The sequence below is a fragment of the Mustela nivalis genome (assembly GCF_964662115.1).
Source record: "Mustela nivalis genome assembly, chromosome: 14".
NCBI classification, from domain to species: domain Eukaryota; kingdom Metazoa; phylum Chordata; class Mammalia; order Carnivora; family Mustelidae; genus Mustela; species Mustela nivalis.
In genome coordinates, this window is record NC_139033.1 from 13,597,374 (window position 1) to 13,616,285 (window position 18,912).

Sequence of the window (18,912 nt, forward strand, 5' to 3'; positions counted from 1 at the left end):
ATTCTCTCTCCCTCTGCCCACCCCCTCCCCACCGCCTTGCTCGCACTCCCTCTTAAAAAAAAAAAGTCACACACTGTATGGACTGAGCCAGGCAGGATCCCTAAACTGGCCCGCTTATTTTTTGAGAGAGAGAGAGAATCTTAAGCAGACCCCATGCCCAGCATGGAACCCAATGTGGGGGCGCTCAGTCCATAACCCTGAGATCACGACCTGAGCTGAGATCCAGAGTCGGGACATTCAGCCGACAGAGCCACAGGCGCCCCAACACTGGCCCATTTCAAACAAGGCTGGCTTTGGCTCCACCTCCACGAAGACCACCCGGATCAAACCTGAGGCAGCCCCGTCTTGAATTTGGGCTACTTTTGAATTTTGGTGTCTGACCTTGGTAGGAGAGATAACAGCTATGTTGTGTTTCCTGGGGGGCAGGAACGAACAGGGATGCAGGGCTGAGAAACTAAAGCCTCCCATCAACTCTTTTTAGTTCTCTCTGCTCACCTAGTAGCCTTTTTTTTTTTTTTTCTTTTAAGTGTTGTGGCCCATCCAGTTCAGTTTTGGGTGAAAATTTTACTCTTCTACGGTTACTGGACCCTACGATCACCTCCTACCAGGATTAAAGTGGTCTTTCTTCGAAAGCTGGGGCCAGCCGAGGATATCTGGAGAAATTCCCCCTCCCGGCTCAAGTGTCTTTTCTCTATAGCAGACATGTACACTGACGAGCCAAGGCACAACGGTCCTCTCCTGGGTTACTTGCAAGCTCTTCCCATGGTGTCACTGGGGCAGTCAGCGAGCCCAGAACACAGCGGCAGCACATCACTGTTACTTTTCTCCTCCACCTGAGTCAAGCGAGAAAGCCACATGCCACTCCCTGTCCAAGGGGGACACAGAGAGAAACAAAGCATGGGTCCCCTCCTCTGCCCTTCCTCTTGTAAGGACGGCCACATGGCTTTCTGACGGTGGCTTGGCAAACAAAAGCGGTTTAGAAAGCTAGGGCGTGAAGGTCAGAAACAGCGTTAGTGTCACTCGGGGGGGGGGGGTCACAGTGGGTGTTGACTACTGACCCGTCACTTAAAGGACCTTCTTTACTGCATCATGGACAAGGTGGTTTTTAGAATGGAAACAGAAAGAAAGAAAAAAAAAAAGACAGAAAGAATTATCGGTGACAGGGCCGAGAACGCCACAGCTTTGCTCGTGCAGGTCAAGAGCCTCATGAGGGCACGTCTGAAATCACACTCGACACCCACTTCAGATGGGAACACGCAGGTGACGGCCATGCAGCTAAAGTGGCCAAGGAAGGCGGGCCAGCCTCAGCAGAGCCGCAGCACACATTGTAAAGGCACAGCTCCAAACCAACCCACAAAAACCCAGTGCCTACAAGGGAAACAAGTCTTCGGATGGGCTGCAGGGTGGGGTCGTCTAAGATCAGTCCAGCTGCTACCATGGGCATGACGGCTGTAAAGATCCTGGTTAGAAGTACAGATAGACACAGAGAAGATAAAAACAGGGAGGCATGAAAAGTAAACACACTGCACACGCAGACCGGCCGAAGGGTTTGCTTACGGGAGATGTCACCGGTGGAACTGTGTCCCCCTCCCCAAAACTCACGGTGCAAGTCCTAACCCCCAGTAGCTCAGAAAGCGACTCTTTGGAGACAGGATCCTTGTAGAGGTGGCCCGTTAAGACAGTTATACTGGAGAAGAGTGGAGCTTTTTAAAAGGGGGAAATCTGGACAGAGACGTGCCCCCAGGAGGACCACAAGGTGAAGGTGAAAGCTGGGGCCCAGGCGATGCTTCTGCGTGCCGGCAAAGGCCGAAGAGGGCCAGCAAGGCCCCGAAGCTGGGAGAGGCATGAGCCCTTCTCCCTCACAAGCCTCACAAGAAACTGCCCCGGCGACACCTGCGTCTGGGGCTCCTCACCTCCGGAGGTACGAGACAAAAGTGTTTTGGCTTGAAGCCCTGACTGCAGTGGCCCCAAAGGAAGACACGGTGGCCCTTGGGGCTGAGAGGCAGGCCTGGGGTCTGGAAGAAGGGGTCAAACCCACTGTGGGTTAGCGGCGACACCCGCGGGTGTCTTCCATTCCAGCACGTCTCCCCCGACAGCCACGCGCTGCAGGTTGCAGGTCCCCGAAGAAGGCAGCCAGGGGGTGTGCAAAAGATGAGGTGGCCCGGTTGGGCTGGGCAGGAGAACGGAGGCAGAGAGCCTGCAGAAGCCACGCCCCTGCGGAAGTCAGAGCTGACGGTGACTATGAAGATGCTCCAGTCAAGCCACCAGAGCTGATTTTGAACAACTTTGATTTTTTTTTTTTTTTTTTTAGATGCTGGCTGGGAAGAGAGAGGCATGACGGTCTCAGATGAGGCTGGGGATTTCTGTGTTAGGATTTACCGCTGACACACTTCACAGAGTAGCTGGGAGTTGGCATCTTGGCAGAACCCACACGGGTATCTTCTCATGGTGACGGAAGAGGGGATACCTTTTGTCGAACAAGTGGGCCCAATCCCCCAAGGCCAGGCTGTCAGGGGCTCCAAGCCACCCGGTTCTGCACCGACCTCTGCCAGGACCCCTTTTAGCCTAGCAGCAGCCCTGGAAGACACAGTCATCGTGCAGGATGGCCCCAGACCCAGGGTGACAGGTTTGTCTGCCTTCATCTGGGGTCTCATCAGGGCTCAGGCCGGTGCCCAGGGCCTTGGGACACCTGGAGGGTTCTGGCCGAGTGACTGTATGTGTTGCTGGACGCACGGCCGCTTCCTTCTCTATGCGAGGTGCCTCCCCGCAGCTACCCCGTCCTCTAGAGGGGCAGCCCCTTCCGCTGACTTGTTTCGGTTGAATATTTATGTCCTGGATATGGTGTAGCTGGTTTTACCTACTCCCTCCCCACTGACGATTTCTAGAAAACTCAATCCAAATGAAGTTGCGGCAGTGGCATTTCAGGCGGTGCCACGCGCGGCTGTGAGGTTGCTATTTCTGGGCTGAAGCGAGGAGGGCGGTGGGTAGGAGGACAGGGACAGAATGCACTGCCGCCACGACTGTCTGAGGCTTCGGGGCCGCCTACTCTGACGGCCACCCTTGCTGGCATGTGTGACCAGCTGTTCTGCTCCATAGCTTCCGTGGCTGTCGCCGTGTCCCCGCCGCCTGCCTCCTGCCTCCCGGCTCTGCAGAAAGCAGTTGCGCACGCGCGTGTGTCTGCAGGACTGTGGCCCAGAGACGCAGGCCACACAAAGGGGGCGCTGGTGCCTGGTGGCCACTGGGGACAACACTGGAGTCATTCCGCGCTCCCTCGTGACCTTCCCAGGCGGTGCCAACCTGGACTCTCCGGCCCGCAGCTGCTGGGTCACAAGCTATTCTTGGACCGTCTTCTGGGTTCAGTTTTGACTGGCGGCAGGAGTGTCTGTTTCCCTTCACCAGCTCAGCCCAGAAACGTAGAGGCTGACGTCCTTGGCTCGTGGTGCACTTGCGAGATAAGGGAACTGGGCAGTCCGCCCGCAGCTGGTGACTTGGCGTGGGGTGAGGAAATGGGGGCGGGGCGGGAGGCGGAAGGCATGGGTTCCAATCCCGAACTTTGACCCTTCTCAACAGTCTGATCTAAAGGAACCGCAGTGGGCTTCTCCGGGCCCATGATGCATCTGAGAAATGGAGTTAATCGTCCTAGCTCTGAGCTTCTGACGGGGTGGAAGATACTTTAGTTCAGGTGGTGTGAGCTGATGAAGCCCCTTCAAACCTCCATGGTAGTTATGTTCACTTGTTGGTGGACGGGGGAAACCGGTCAAGGGCAGGAAAGCAGCCATGACCTCTACTAGAGAGGCCATGTGATTAACATTCCACAAAAGCAAGGCTGAAGGGACAAGCAGACCCCAAAGGGTGCCAGAGGTGTGAGGGATAGAAGGGGAGGAAGGCATGGAACCATCTGGAGGACCGCCATGCCCTACCCCCGGCCCCCAGGGAAGATTCGTCCCTGCCCCTGGCTCTGGGCTCCTGGGCCGCACTGATGTGGCTCCCAGTCAGCAGCCGAGGTGGACAAAGGCAACCACTGTCCTGCCTGGGCTGGTCAAAAGCCTTCTGTGCCAGCCTGATCTTCTAGTCATCCTCTAGAAGCTGGGGTGGCCACGGGACTGGCCACCTGCACCCTCTGGACGGGGGGATCCTGCTCTCTCTCCCTCTTTGTCTGTTTCTCTTTCCCTGACTCTCCAATGCCAGCTGCTTCTCCTGCCAGGCTCGGAGCCCTAGGTCTTGCTGAGCACACAGAGGCCACACTAAAGGAGAGAAGGGCCGAGCCTCCTTTGTGGGACAATCCAGAAAGGAGGATTTGACACCACAGCCTCTTCAGGTGTGGGTAGAAGAACCAGTGGGAAGAAGATTGCTGGCTAATTCGGATCACTTTCCTCTGGCTTTTTCCCAGTTTGGGATTTGCAAAAGCCAACTCTTAATTGCCTTTCTGCAGGGAAAGGGGGCTGGAGCAGAAAACCACAAAATCAGGACAGCCCAGCTTTGGAAGGCAGGCTTAGAAACGCATATGTCTTAGAAGTCCAGTCCTGGCAGTGGTGTGTGCAGCACACGTGAAGACACTAAAAAGACCAAAGAAAGTAGAAGCCTGAGGTGATGTCTGCTATGCTGCCACCCTCAGGGACAGCATCCACGAACATAGCCCACCTATAGGAAAACCGAGCCAGACGTGGAGGGAACAAGGAAGAGGTCTGATGACAAGGCCTGGATCCAGCTGAGCCTGAAAGCTACTCTGACCTGGGAATTTTGGGTTCCTGAGCCAACAGTTTTTCTTGAGTTACTCTGAGTTGAATTTCAACTGCCAATTTTAGATTATTAACAGTATGTGGCCAAACGGTGTTGGGATTCAGAGGAAGCCCTTCTGGTTCCAAGCTTCACTCCTAGTCAGTGCCGACCCCTAACCAGAACTGGGAACTCCACACAGGGATCGAAGACCAAGCAAACAAGCCACGTAGCTGGCAAGAGAGGCTGGGGAAGGAGCCACGCGTTCCTGGGCGCACTCTAGAGGGCAGCTGCCCCCTCCCAAGAGGAGAGGCTCAGACAGTCACAAAGCTGCACACATTCTCCAATGCCCTTCCCATTGCTTCACAGGGTCAGACCTAGGCAAGAACTTCCCAATGTAATCGGTTTGCAAAGGTCGAGGCACCCAAGTAACATCCCAGTTGCTCTCCCCACAGGCTCCTGGTGGCCTTCCAACCCACGCCACACGCTTCCACAAAGCTCCTGCCAGAGTCTGGGAGAAAGAGAGGCCTCTTCTGTAATAAGCCGTGGGTACAGCTAGAAAGCCAAGAGCCAGGAAGACCCTCCTGAGGGAGATAACAAGGCTGTAAGACAACAGTGTGAGTGTTCGCACCCGGCACAGTCTGAAACATGGGCTGTGGGGCCGGGCTACCTAGGTTTGACCCCAGGCTCTGCCTCTTAATAGGTGAATGTCCTTAGGGAGCTGCCTCAGTTTCCTTAACTATAAAATGGGGATGACAGGGCCTCTACCTCCCAGGAGTATCGTGGGGACTCGAGGATATGGTACCTGGCCCACAGCAGGCTCTGAGTAGACACTAGCCGCCCCCCCACAACCAGAGGTTTTCACCCTTTATCTGAAGGCCTGCAGGGGTCAGCACACCAGAAACTGTATGCATAGCTGTACATGAGGCTCTTCCTCCCCAGGGAGGGGGTCCACAAACTCCGAATCTCATGGGGGTCTTTGAGAACCACTCAAGTAGCTTCAAGTCTGGTTGTAGGCAATTCTGAGTTTTTTCTTTCTTGTGTGTTCCCCACAGCAACCAAGGCCTGACTCTGCATGCATTATGTAGGAATAAATACTTCCTTACGGAAGGGTTGGGGGTTATCACAGAAATGCACAGATGGGGTGGACCAGGGGCCATTCTAGACCTTTAGGCCCTTTGGGTGTGTGAAATCGCCCCCACCAGCCTTATCTGCTGCCCAGAGACACGCCCCGCCTGATACGCTCAAGCCCTGAGCTTCAGCCCCAGGCCCCACCCCCTTTCCACCCTCTCTGCCTGCAGACCCCCAGCTGGAACATAGCGTTCAGGCGCAGGGATGAACTCAAAGTCAAGGGCTAAGGCCCCACGTGCTCCATGGTTAAGCCTGTCTCAGCAGGAGGGGGTTAGTGACAAGCCTGGCCCTGGAGCAGGTGCCCAGATGTGAAAGAGCCCGCGTGAACCACCAGGTCAGCTGTGCGCGAGCAGCCCCGCACTCTCGAAGCGTATCACTTACAGTCGCTTGATCCCGGACTCTGGCTGGGGGGATATTCTCGGGTGGACCACTGCTGGAGGTTGGGGTATTCGATTTTCCTCTTCTATTTCTTCACTGGAAGGAGTTGAGAGGCGTGAGATAAGAGAGTCAAAAATTCTGCGAAAGCTGGAATATTCTAGAAGGATATCGTCTGATGGTCTGGGTGGAATTATACCGGGAATAGGTGGAACCCAGGAAGATGGCAAAAGTGGCCTGTACCCCAACAGTCTCTTGGCTTGGGGCACTGGCCTCTTAGCAATGGGCACGGCCAGCTAAGAGAAGGGGTCAGCCCTGGAGGCAGTGGACCTGGGTGCCTGTGGTCTCTTTGGCCCAGTTGGTCAAATGTGAAGAATTTCAGGAAAGGAACTCACATCTCAAAAAGGCAACTTTCAGTTTCCTTTGAGGTATCTAGCCACACAGAACTACTTCCTCTCTCCTTTCCTTACCAAATGCTGTCTCCATACCTTGTGGTTTCTTCCATCTGCAATATGACACCCACTCCTGAACATCTCCCATACCTGAACAGTATCCTATCCTTTAGAGAAAGCCCAGTTCAAAGGCCACCCCCTACACGAAGCCTTCCTGATTTCTACCCCACCCCTGAGAAGGGATCTTTCCCTTTGAACAGCCAGTGCACATAGTATCAGTAAAATTTTCTTACGTGCCAGGCATATAGGGGATTTTCAATAAAAATATGTGGCCCTATATTTTCTGTGCCTCTCTTATTTTCCCTACTGGATCAGGGACCACTTCTGGTACATCTGTCCTCCCTTCTGGCTTTCCATTCAAGAAGTATTTGTTGCACATCTACTCCACGCTAAGCCCCATTCTAAGACTAGGAAACCTAGCCATGAACAAGACAAATGTTTTCTGGTCTCCTGTTGTCATAGTCCCTTATGGAAAGACACAATAAAATATGTCCATAGGATCAAAGTAAGATGATGAAGGGGCATGAAAAAAGTAAAGCCAAGGAAAGTGACGGTGGCTAGAACTGGGCACTCCTTTGCATGAGTAGTAATGGGGAGGGACAGCTCTCTGAGGAGGTGGCCTCTGACCTGAACCCTGATGACCAGGGAGTCAACCATGGGAAGAGCCAAGGGGAACATATTCCCAGCAGCAGGACCAGTATATGCAAAGGTCCTGAGGTAGAAACAAGTGGGGACTGGTTTTTGTTTTAAGTAGGGACTGTTTTAAGAAACCCATAGAGGGGCAGTGTGTATGAAGCTGAGCAAGCATGTGGCAGGCACACCCGAGGAACTGGATTTTAACTTTTATTTTAGCTCACTGAAATGTGAGCAGCCACACAGCTAGTGGCTACGTCACCATACCAGACAGTGCAGCTCTGATAAATGTAAGTTCACTGGCCGTGGGCTGAATGAACAGATACTTAGGCCGTACGGCTCTACCATCTCTGATCCGTAATTCTAAAATCCAAAAAGCTCTAAAAATGAAAATTCATTTTTTTGGTCCTTCCTTTGGTGGCAGAATGTGACATGAGCCCGATTATCATGTCTGCTTGTCCCATTTAGAATGCACACTCGCATCTTCCTCTGCGAAAACATTATTAACGTGTGTGATTTTGGGGAGCTGCCCCAGATGCTGGTGGTGTATGTTACGTATCCACAGTCTGTGGACGATTCCTCTCTAACAGCTGGGAAGTTCTGAATTATAAAATGCACCTGGGCCCCAGAGTTTCAGAAAGGGCTTGTGAGCGTGGGTGTAAGTCCTTCAGAACAGACAGGGACCCCGGAATGGAGACGGCGGCCATCCCTGTCTTTCCAGAGACCTCCTGCAGCCCCAAAAAAGCAGCCCGCCGGGGCGCGCCCGGGGCCGCTCACCTCTTGTAGTACGCCAGCTCCTCCTGCAACAGAAACACTTTGGACTTGAGTTCATTCCTCTCGTGGAGCACGTCCCGCAGCTCCTGCAGTGTGAACCGGGGGCGGTTGGGGTCCTTGAGATCCATGGCCACCTTTTCCGCCTCCGAGACGCGCTCCTCCCCGCCCGGCTCTGTCTGGAGGAGGCAGAGATGCCGCTAATGAATTCCTGGCGGCCGCCCGGCAGCTCCCACTCCACATCCTGCCGGAGCCCGAATTTCCCACCCTCCCGGGGCCTTTGCAGCTATTTTAGGAACTTGCAGGCGGCCTGTGCTCACGTTCAGTGCAGTCAGCGTCCCTCTGGAGATGAAAGCCGGCGGCCACCTGTTCATTGTTCGCCTTCTCAATAGCTAGACCTGCCATCCTGGCGCCTCCCCACCTGACTCAGGGTCTTATTACAAATAACATTAGAACGAGTCCAAGGAGAAGAAACAGCACGACTCCCATGCTGCCACCCTCCCTCATCAATCTGCTTTCCTTTTCCCACATCCTCTCCTCACATTCTTACTAAGACCATTGCTAATAAGACCACTGCTAATTTGGCCAAAACTGTTAGAGCTTGTGCACAATTTTCTCTTCTTCTTCCATTGGGCATTAAGTCACATATGTTTTCCCATGTGTTACTGGCCTTCTGGTCAGGCCCTCAGCCTCCCCTGCTGTGTGCTGGAGGTCAGTGGAAGACGGGAGGGGGAGGGGCAGGGGAGCTGGATCCTACCAGGCTAAGTCACCTGCCTCAGGCCAGATCCAAACCCTGTCTTCCCTCTTTCTCACAGCAAGGGTTTTTGCTTCGGAAACAAAACTGTGGTAATATACACTTAACAGAGAACCGACCATTTAAAAATACACAATGCCGTGGCATTTAGTACATTCACAACGGCGTGCAATCACCACCTCTGTCTAGTTCTGGAACGTTTTCATCCCCCGTCGAGGAAACTCCATACCCATTAACAGCCATTCCCTAATTCCCCGCCCCCACCCCCGCCCACCAGCCCCTGGTGGCCACCATCTGCGTTCTGTCTCTACGGATTTGCCTTTTCTGGACATGTCAAACAAATAGAATAGTACAGCATGTTTCCTTTTATGCCTGGCTTCTTTCGGTTTCTGTGTTTTCACTGTTCACCCATGCTGTAGCGAGTCAGGGCTCTGTTCCTTTCGACGGCTGAATACTAGTCCCACGTATGGATACGCCACGTTTTGTTCATCTTTTGTCCTCTGATGGGCATTTAGGCCATTTCCATCATTTGGCTAGTGTGAATGGTGCTGCCACGAACACCCATGTATAAGGATTTGTCCAAACACCTGTTCCCAGTTCTTCCGGGTGGGTTCCCGGGGGTGGAGCTGCCGGGTCACGTGGTGACTGTATGTGGGACTCTGAGGAACTGCCAAGCTGCCTCCCACCGTGGCCGCCCCACCTGTCACTCTGCCAGAAGCACAGGAGGGTTCCACCTTCTCCACATCCTCGCCAACACTTGTGGTTTATTTTCCATCTTTTGAAAGCAAGGAAGTTTTTGCAAGCTGCCCCCAAGTCAGCTGGCCAGATCTGCAGGTGGCCATATTCCCCCCACGTTCCTGACACCCTTGGACCGCCAGTATCCCATCATCCACCGGAAGGAGTGGACACAAGTTCAGGACAACGGGGATGCTCTGGAACTGGGGGATATGGGCTTGAAATAGAGACCTTCTATGGTGCCTGGAGGGCTCCATTGGTTAAGCATCTGCCTTCGGCTCGGGTCATGATCCCAGCGTCCTGGAATCGAGCCCTGCATGGGGCTCCTTGCTCCGCAGGGAGCCCGCTTCTCCCTCTCCCTCAGCCCCTCCCCCTGCTTGTGCTCTCTCTCTCTCTCTAATAAATAAATAAAATCTTAAAAAAAAAGAAAGAAAGAAGGAAGGAAAGAAAGAAAGAAAGAAAGAAAGAAAGAAAGAAAGAAAGAAATAGAGACCTTCCCCTACCCAAACCCTCAGAGCAGCACAGGGAGAAAGGCACTTATACCCAGACGGTGACGCAAGGCCAGGCTGTTGAAGGACCCAGGAAGGCAGAGCTGAGATGCCTGTGTCCTGGGAGAGTCAGGACAGGCTGTTCTGGGAAAGGACACTTGAAAGGAGACACCACCCTCCAGAGCAGGTCAAGTGACAGAAGAGTCACCCAGCAGGCACAGGCCGGGGGAGGGGGTCTGACCAGGAGTCACACGGAGCAGCAGGCAGCAGGGGAGGCGTGTGGCTGCAGTAGAAAATGAACACCGGACAGATACCCCGCTGCCCCTGCTGTCTCTGAGCAAGGGAGTGGGGCCTCCTCCCACCTGAGAAGTAGGGGAGGAAATGTTGGATGATTTAACTTCCCAAGATGCTACTGTAGGCTCCTGTTGATGCCACACCTTCAGGGGGCGCTATGTGCTCAGGGTCCGTCTTCAGTGTCCGTCTCCTACAGGGCCACATGGCTGGACAGGGTCCTCTACCCAACATCGCGCATGGTATACAGCTGGCTGGACAGGGTCCTCTACCCAACAAGCGGCTGGTATACAGCTGGCACTCACTAGCACCAGTTCCCTTCTCTTCCCCTGCCCAGGTGAACCGCAGAGCATCCCTGAAGGTCTATAATAAATATTCAATAAGTAAATGGCCGTCTCAGTGAATATTGGATGTCTCGATAAACATTCAACATTCACTGCGCATCAACTCTGAATGAATCAGGTGGGAGCGGAGGGAAGAGACACACAGAGGGAAACCTACAGGGTCGTGTGGCAAGAGAGGAGCAAGGACATCAAACTCTAACTGGGAGGGATCACAGAAGACGTTACTGCAGATCTGGTCTCTGTGCATGGGGTCCTGGTGAATGCGTAGGAGTTTCCCAGGAAGTCTGGGGCCCTCCGTAACTCCTCCCCCCAACATTTTGTTTGGCCTTCACTGTGTTCTAAAACTCTCTGGAATTAGTTCCCAACAGTTTTATATTGGGAAATTTCACACTCAAGTTTGGGTCTTGGGCTTCCTTTTGGAAAGAATATTAGAAGATTGGGTCACACTGGATCTTCATGCTAACACTGGGCTGGTCCTATGTGGCAGCTGTTGCCTTTGACGTGTTCTTTCCAGGTCTGCTCAGCCCCTACCCCCTTCTCCTTCCATGTCTGGACCCCACAGGCCCCGGCAGCCCAGGCCGTGGACCCAAATCTCAGGCTCACACACTCCCTCCGGACACCACAGGTTTCCGCTCACCCCCACGGGTTGTGAGCACCCGAGACACCCAAGGGCTTCCTCAGGTCTGAGGTCTTTTTCTCTGGAGGAGGGATGGATGGCTCTTTCATCAGGGTAGCAACCCGGTGCCCTCGAGCTTGGGGGATTCCCAGACAGGTTTGCAAACCAAGTCCCGACTTCCGGGACCACTGCCTGGAAATCCCAAAGAGGGAAGCTTGGGGCTCCAGCTTTCCTGGAAGCCAGCAGGCACTAACGCAGCGCCCTTGGATGGGGTTGCCCTGGGAGAGAGACTGAAAAAGCTCTTTCCAGCAGGGGAATCAGGCCCATCGGCAGTGGGTCTTCTAGGCTTACTCCACGAGGGACCTCGGAGGTGGCTGGGGGTTATCGAGGATTGTCTGCTGGTCCCTAGAGGCACTTTGGGTACAGAGGGAGATAACCTGAGGTCCCAGGTGCTCCCCAGGGAGGCCCAAGAGGCCGGCTGACAAGTTGGCGGGACCAGAGTGGCCGAAGGGAGGCAACATTCTCCATCAGGCCCTGCGTCCTGAGGCCTGGCCTCCTGAGCCCACTCCCGCTGGGCACAGCACAGCCACCGTTCCCGCAGACCCTTGAACATACTTCTGAACAGCCCCTCACCCAGCAAAGGGGGAGTGACTGTGTCTTGGCCACCCCTGGTAACTCCTAGGCCACCACGCACACATTCAGCCAAAAAACCCGGCCTCACACGCCAAGTGATCAGGGCCTGTCTTTTTTTCTTTTAAGATTTTATTTATTTATTTGTCAGAGAGAGAGAGAGAGAGAGAGCACAGGCAGAGTGGCTGGCAGAGTCAGAGGGAGAGGCAGGCTCCCTGCGGGGCAAGGAGCCCGATGTGGGACTCGATCCCAGGATGCTGGGATCATGACCTGAGCCGAAGGCAGCTGCTTAACCAACTGAGCCACCCAGGCGTCCCAAGGGCCTGTCTTATTTATGGCAACAAACACACACTTACTAAGATACCAGAATTTGTAAGGCAGAGAGGTCCAGTAGGAACTATTAATGTTAGTTTCCTTACTGATTTTATATGAAGTCCTTTAAACAGAGAGCCCACCATATCATTGTCTTAGGGGCTTCTATGTCTACCTGTGAAAGGCAGGAAGCTTCCAGTGAAAACATGAGGAGGGAGAGGAGCGAGAAAACACACTGAATAAAGAAGGTGTTCAAGGACCACGTGTCGCACGACTCCGTTTCCCTAAAATGTCCACAACAGGCATATCCGTAGAGACAGAAACATAGATTTCATGGTGGCCAGGGGCTGGGAGAGGCAGAGATAGGGAGTGGCTCTCGTGGGTACAGCGTTTCTTTTCGGGGTGATGGAAATGTTCTAGATGCTGGGGTTGGTTGTATGACAGAGTGAATATACTAAAACCTGTCACATTGTATACATTAAGTAGTTAAGTTGTATCTCAGTAACTATGTTCTAAAGATACATCAGAAGCTTTGTTTACTGGACTGGAGTAATCAAGGCATGATGAGAATGGACTCCTCCCCAGTTCCGGATCCCTCCGTAGCTCCCATCTCCTCTTACCGATCTCGGGCCAGGAGGAGCCCACGACCCAGCTGCACCTGCTCATGCTCGTGTCCTTCCACCTGTCTGGAGCGGCCCACGCCACAGTCCACCCCAGACCTCCTACCCATCCCGTAAGACTCATCTCAATGATCTGAAAACCTGCACAGCTCTCGCTTCCCACTAAGAATTCACTGTGTGCTCTCCTCTGATTCCAGGCCCTCTATCCCAGCCACACTGTTTGATCTACTGAACCAAAGTCCAGCTCACTCCCCTCACTTGTCAGATAGGAAACTGAGCACCAAAGGGATCCAAGAACCCCAGGTCACACAGCAGCTCGTGCAAAGCCACCGCACCCTGCAGCTTCCCTATGTGAGTGACAAGCATCTTGAACTCCACCTAGCTCCGAAGGAGGGAGTCCAACCCAGCAAAGGTGTCCTGAGTTTGGGAACAGACTTTGCAAAACAGCTCCGGGGGTTAGTTAGAACTGGGACCTGACTTTACTCCGTTTCTGTCCCACCCCCCCTGGTGCCAGCAAGAGAAACTGAAACAGACAGCCAGGTGGGCCAAGGGGGTGTGACATGTCCCTGCCCTTGCTGCTAAGGAGATCTGGAGCAGGGCTGGGAGTCTTGTGGCTGGGGCAGCGTCCTTAGGACCTGGGTTTGGACTGAGCCCTCCCCATCCAGGAGACAGGCCTGAGCCCTCATGGGGCACAGGAACCAGAAGGGGTACACCAAGGGAGTGGGGGTAACAGGCCAAGCTTTGCCTAGTGGCTGTTTTTGGCATCTGCCTCATCCCACTGCCACAGGTTTGGTTCAGCCCTCACCTTTCTTTCTTTCTTTTTTTTTTTTTTTTAATTTATTTATTTGACAGGCAGAGATCACAAGTAGGCAGAGAGGCAGGCAGAGAGAGAGAGAGAGGAGGAAGCAGGCTCCCCGCTGAGCAGAGAGCCCGACTAGGGACTCGATCCCAGGACCCTGCGATCATGACCTGAGCAGAAGGCAGCGGCTTTAACCTACTGAGCCCCCCAGGCGTCCCCAGCCCTCACCTTTCTTGCCTGGATTACCGCACGGGGCTCCCACAGCCATGTTCTGCCATCCGCTCCCTCCTTGTTCAAACTGTCCTCCATAACCTCAGAACTGATGCCATCAGCTCCCTCCTTGTTCAAACTGTCCTCCATAACCTCACAACTGATGCCATCAGCTCCCTCCTTGTTCAAACTGTCCTCCATAACCTCAGAACTGATGCCATCAGCTCCCTCCTTGTTCAAACTGTCCTCCATAACCTCACAACTGATGCCATTACTCCCCTGCTGAAGCCTGTGAGGAATCCACACGACCCACTGCTCAGAGATCTGTGTGTGGCATTTCCAGCACCGAAGATGACAGCTGCTGTCTCTGTCTGCCCTGCATCTGCTTCCATACTTCTAGGGGCTGAATCCTGGCAGTTGTCCTCTGGAGAAACTCCCCTGGCCCCACTTCCAGTGCATGCGGCATGGACAGGCACCACGAGAGGTAGCCATGGGACTTGGGACTGGACACCATGCATATTTTAGACTTTGGGCCACAGCACCTGGTTCTGTGACGGGATGAGGAGAGGGCTGCCTGAGACTTGCTGGGAATTTGGGACAGAGGCAACTTCTTTCCACTGGGGTTGCAAAGCTGACAGAGTCCCAGGGGCCACTATATGGCATGGCCCATCTGAGAATACCACCAACACAGAGGAAAGCAAAGCTGAGACATCTTGAGAGCATCATTTGGGCACCTGGAACCAGCTATACCTGAAGCCAACATTAACACAAAGCCTTTAGCTATATAACCAAAAATTATTTTTTTTAAATCCTTAACGCCTTTTAATTTAGGCTTCTGTCACTTTGGGCCAAAAACAAGCCCTAACCTCTCCCTTTTAAGACTTTTCTCCCTTACCTCCCTAACTGTATCCCAGGTTCCTCTCCTTCAGAGAACCTAGACGTGTCTGGCCTGAAAGATGCTTAATGACTGTGCTGGCACTTGGGCCAACCTGATGGTGAGCTCAACTGTCTTACCTTCCCGACCTGTTACCCAGGAAACTAGCACAGTGTCTACAAACCAGAAACAGTCAGTAATTATTTGCTGGAAGAAAGAGTAAGCCCCAAGCTTTTCCCTAAGGGTTCACTATGCTGTCCTGAAGCAGAATAACCATCATCTTCATCCACCTATCAAAATCTTAGCATTGTGAACACGAACATCAAAGCCAAAGGGACAGCTCTTCCATGAAACTGCATGCCACCGCCTTCAGGATTAACTGTCCTATCCCTGTATTGCTGGCACCCCCACCCCCAGGGGACACATCCATGGGAGAGACACCTCTAGCCCCCTGAGTCGCAGCCCTGGACCTATCTGGATTTTCGCTGCAACTGTGGTGTGGTCCCGGAAACGTGGCGGGGACCCACCTCAAGCACACATTGCATGTCTTCCCACTCATGTCCTGAGCTCTGCTCTGTAAGTTCTGCCCAGGAGCGTCAAGGCATTAATACCCCCGGGAGTCACCCTTAGTCAACTGGGGGCAGGTGCCTGTAGATTAACGTTCCAAGCCTTTCTCCTCCAGAAAGACAGTTCTGGGACATGGTCTGTGGACTTCTCAGAGGTCCCAGCAAGACTGAGCTCCCACTGCAGCCTCAATAACACACACTCAAATTCACTTTTCCTTCTTCCCTGTCTCACGCCTCAGATCTTTGGGATCACCGCTCACTAAACCTCCTGCCCATTTTCCTTTTCTCAAGTTCTGCTTTGAGGGAACCCAGACAAACACAATCTCTTACCGCAAAGATAGTCCCCTTTCACCTTAAGTGCGACACCACTTGGAGGTGGCCAAGTCTGTCTCCCGCACTGGACTGTAAGCTCTTTGAAGCTCCATAGTCCCCAGCACAGTGCTCTCAGGGAGAAGACCAAACTCCACTCTGTGGCCTACCTGGCCTGCAGGAGTGGCCCTTACCTATCTCTCTGACCTCACTCAGACCTTCTTCCTGCCCTTCATACTGCATACCAGCCACCCTAGCCTTCTTACCCTTCTTTGACTGCATTGCAATTTCTCCTGCCACAGGGCCTTTGCATGTGCCACTCCCCTGCCTGGAACTTACTCTCCATTTACTTGTTTACTCTCATTCTTTTAGTCACCTCTTAGAAAAGCTTTTTTGACTCCTCCAGACAATCATGGTAATAACAGGCAACACTTTAAATGAACTAACTCATTTAATTCTCATAATAATCTGGTGCTAAGTACTATTATCATCCCCATTTTAGACTCAAGGAAAACAGTCACAGAAAGGCTAAATAATTTATCCAAGGTCATGGAGGTAATAACAGGCTAGATCTGAACCGAAGCAGACCAGCTCTAGCATCCATGCAGTTAACCACACAACTTAGCTCCTCCCAGGTTCCTCCTACTTTCCCCAAGTGTAATGGAGAAAACAAGGCAGCCTTGCCCACCATGAGCCAGCTTACAGGCCTACCTTCCCATTTTCTTCAGTGGCTGGTTTCCCACTTACCTCAGGCTTCTCCTCTCCATTCTGGCTGAGTTCGCCCTGCAGCCTCTCTCGCAGCTTCCCAAGCTCTGCCCGCAGGCTGCCCATCTCCTGTTCCTTGGTTTGCAGATCTGCCTCTAGTTCCACCTTCTGTTCGATCAGGGCCTTCCCTTGGGCCTCTACCACTGTCACACGGTGGCGGAGGTCATGGTTGATCTTCATCAACCGGGTCTGCTGCTGCTGCAGCTGGAGAAAGAGGAAGGCCATTTATGAGGCTGCCACATACAGTAGCTCACGTTGTGCACTGCACAAGGGCAAATCCTCTACAGGCGTGCCATCATACTGGAGACATCTTGACTTGTTTGAAGTTGGTTCATATTCTTACAACTGTTGATGCCAGAGATGGACAATTTATATATTTACTATAATAATTTTATGACAGATGGAAAGTAAGTGTTTTGTCAGTATAGTATGATGATTTCCCAACAAATGGAAGTAACACGCCTTGTGTCTTTCTAATTTAGGTGGAGACACTGTGTGGCGTTCTGGAGCAGCCTGGAGCACACTGGCCTACTCACATAGGGGCACAAAGGGGGTGATTTGGAGGAAGCCTCGGGGTCAGAACGAAGCCAGGCTGGGCCTCGGCACCTCCCCAGGGTGTGGGAGCAGCAGGTCACCGGGCAGTGCCACGATTCCTCCTGCGTGACCATGCAGACCTGGCTGAGGGTCCTCCCTGTGGCCTCAGCATTGGAGCTGCCGGGCCTCGGGCAGGACCCCTGCCCCACAGAGCCCACGGCATGAGGCCAAGGCAGAGAAGGGGAACCGCCTGCGGGGAGGAGGCCATCTCCCGTCATTATCTGCTGGCCGGGAGGGTGGACATGGGGTCGGGGCTCCTCACTTACAGCTTCCACATCCTCGTTCTTCAGACCGAGCTCCCTGTCCTTGGCGCGAATCTCGTCGCGCTGCTTGTCCACCACCTCCTTCAGCTTCTTCATCACTTGCCGCTCGCGCTCCGACATGCCTGGGATGGGGGGGCAGGCGAGACCAGCTGGTGAGCCCCTCCCCACCCCCGCCGCCCTGGTCTGACCCACCGGCCCCTTCCTCTGGAGATGCCCCTGACCCAGGGCTCAGTTCAACTGTCCCCTCCCCACAGAGGCCCATCCTTCCCGGCCCCCCTAAATGAACCCTGCCCCCTTCCCCCGACTACTACCTTCATGATACTTTTTTTTTTTTTTTTAAACAGACAGACAGATCACAAGTAGGCAGAGACACAGGCAGAGAGGAGGAAGCAGGCCCCCTGCCGAGCAGAGAGCCCGATGCGGGGCTCGATCCCAGGACCCTGAGATCATGACCTGAGCCGAAGGCAGAGGATTAACCCACTGAGCCACCCAGGATACTTTTTACAACTACCGTCTCGTAGGTCTTATCATCCAACAAAAGACCATTCAGAGCAGAGGCTCTGAGCGCACACACCGGCTTTCCCATTTACAGCTAGTGTGGCTTCAGACCAGCCTCTCTGTGCCTCTGTTTCCACATCTACATGACGGGAGTAAGAGTACCTACCCCACACGGCTGTTGTGAGGATGAATTTAGTGAGTCCACAGGAAGCACATGGAAGATGATGATGCCTGGCCCACAGCAGGGAGTGGTGTCTGTTACTTAGTTGTTTATCGTCTGTGCCTCCTGCCCCTGGCCCACAAGTACCTGTCACTGACCTATTCACTGTGTATTGCCTTGGCTAGCACAGTGCCTGGCACACAGTAGGTGCTTGCTGAGTGGGCCCGGCACACAGTAAGTGCTTATTAAGTGATCCGGTGAGTTAACAAACCGTACCAGTTTCACGTGCCTGCTGTAACAAATGGCCAACCAAATCTGATAGCTATGTACCAGAAATACATTTTCTCATAGTTCCGGAAGCCAGAAGTTTAAAATCAATCCGAAGTCAAGATGCCACCAGGGCTGTGCTCCCTCCAGAGGTTTTAGGGGAGAATGAGCCCCTTCCCTCTTCTGGCTGCTGGTGGCTGCTACCGTTCTTTGGCTTTGGACACTCCAGTCTCTGCCTCCGTGGTCCCATGGCCTCCTCCTCTTCTGTCTGTCAGACCTCTCTGTGGCCCCCTCTTTTAAGGATACTATGATGGCATTTAGGACCTGACTAATGCAGGACAGCCTCGCCATCTCAAGATCTTAACCGACGGAGCCACCCAGGTGCCCCCACCTCAAGATCCCTTTTTTTGGATTATTTATTTATTTATTCATTTATTTGACAGAGAGAGACAGAGAGAGAGAGAAGGAACACAAGCAGGCAGAGTAGGAGAGGGAGAAGCAGGCTCCCCGCTGAGCAGGGAGCCTGATGTGGGGCTCGATCCCAGGACCCTGGAATCATGACCTGAGCCGAAGGCAGATGTTTAATGACTGAGCTGCCTACGGGGTCCCCACCCCCGCAATCTCAAGATCTTAAATGAAAACACATCTGTAAGGATTTTACCATACAAGATAACATCCACAGCTTTGAGGGATTAGGGCTGGATATTTTCGGGGGCTGTTAGCCTCCTCCAGGCATTGG

At 53.3% G+C, this 18,912-nt stretch overlaps 1 protein-coding gene across 3 annotated transcripts in view; it reads right to left on the minus strand.

Moving 5' to 3' along the window:
- Positions 1 to 18,912, minus strand: part of RILPL1 (Rab interacting lysosomal protein like 1) — a 40,258-nt gene that overhangs the window by 1,664 nt on the left and 19,682 nt on the right. Inside the window, exons 3-7 of one of the 3 annotated variants that reach the window (XM_082698494.1) lie at positions 17,252 to 17,370; positions 16,374 to 16,595; positions 8,085 to 8,257; positions 6,229 to 6,321; positions 1,373 to 1,460 (exon numbers count right to left, since the gene is read on the minus strand). In XM_082698494.1, coding sequence (XP_082554620.1) covers positions 1,373 to 1,460; positions 6,229 to 6,321; positions 8,085 to 8,257; positions 16,374 to 16,595; positions 17,252 to 17,370 — 695 coding nt within the window. Of the gene's footprint in view, positions 1 to 961; positions 1,083 to 1,372; positions 1,461 to 6,228; positions 6,322 to 8,084; positions 8,258 to 16,373; positions 16,596 to 17,251; positions 17,371 to 18,912 lie in introns of those variants that run through there. The other 2 variants (XM_082698493.1, XM_082698492.1) reach the window with 2 other exon arrangements.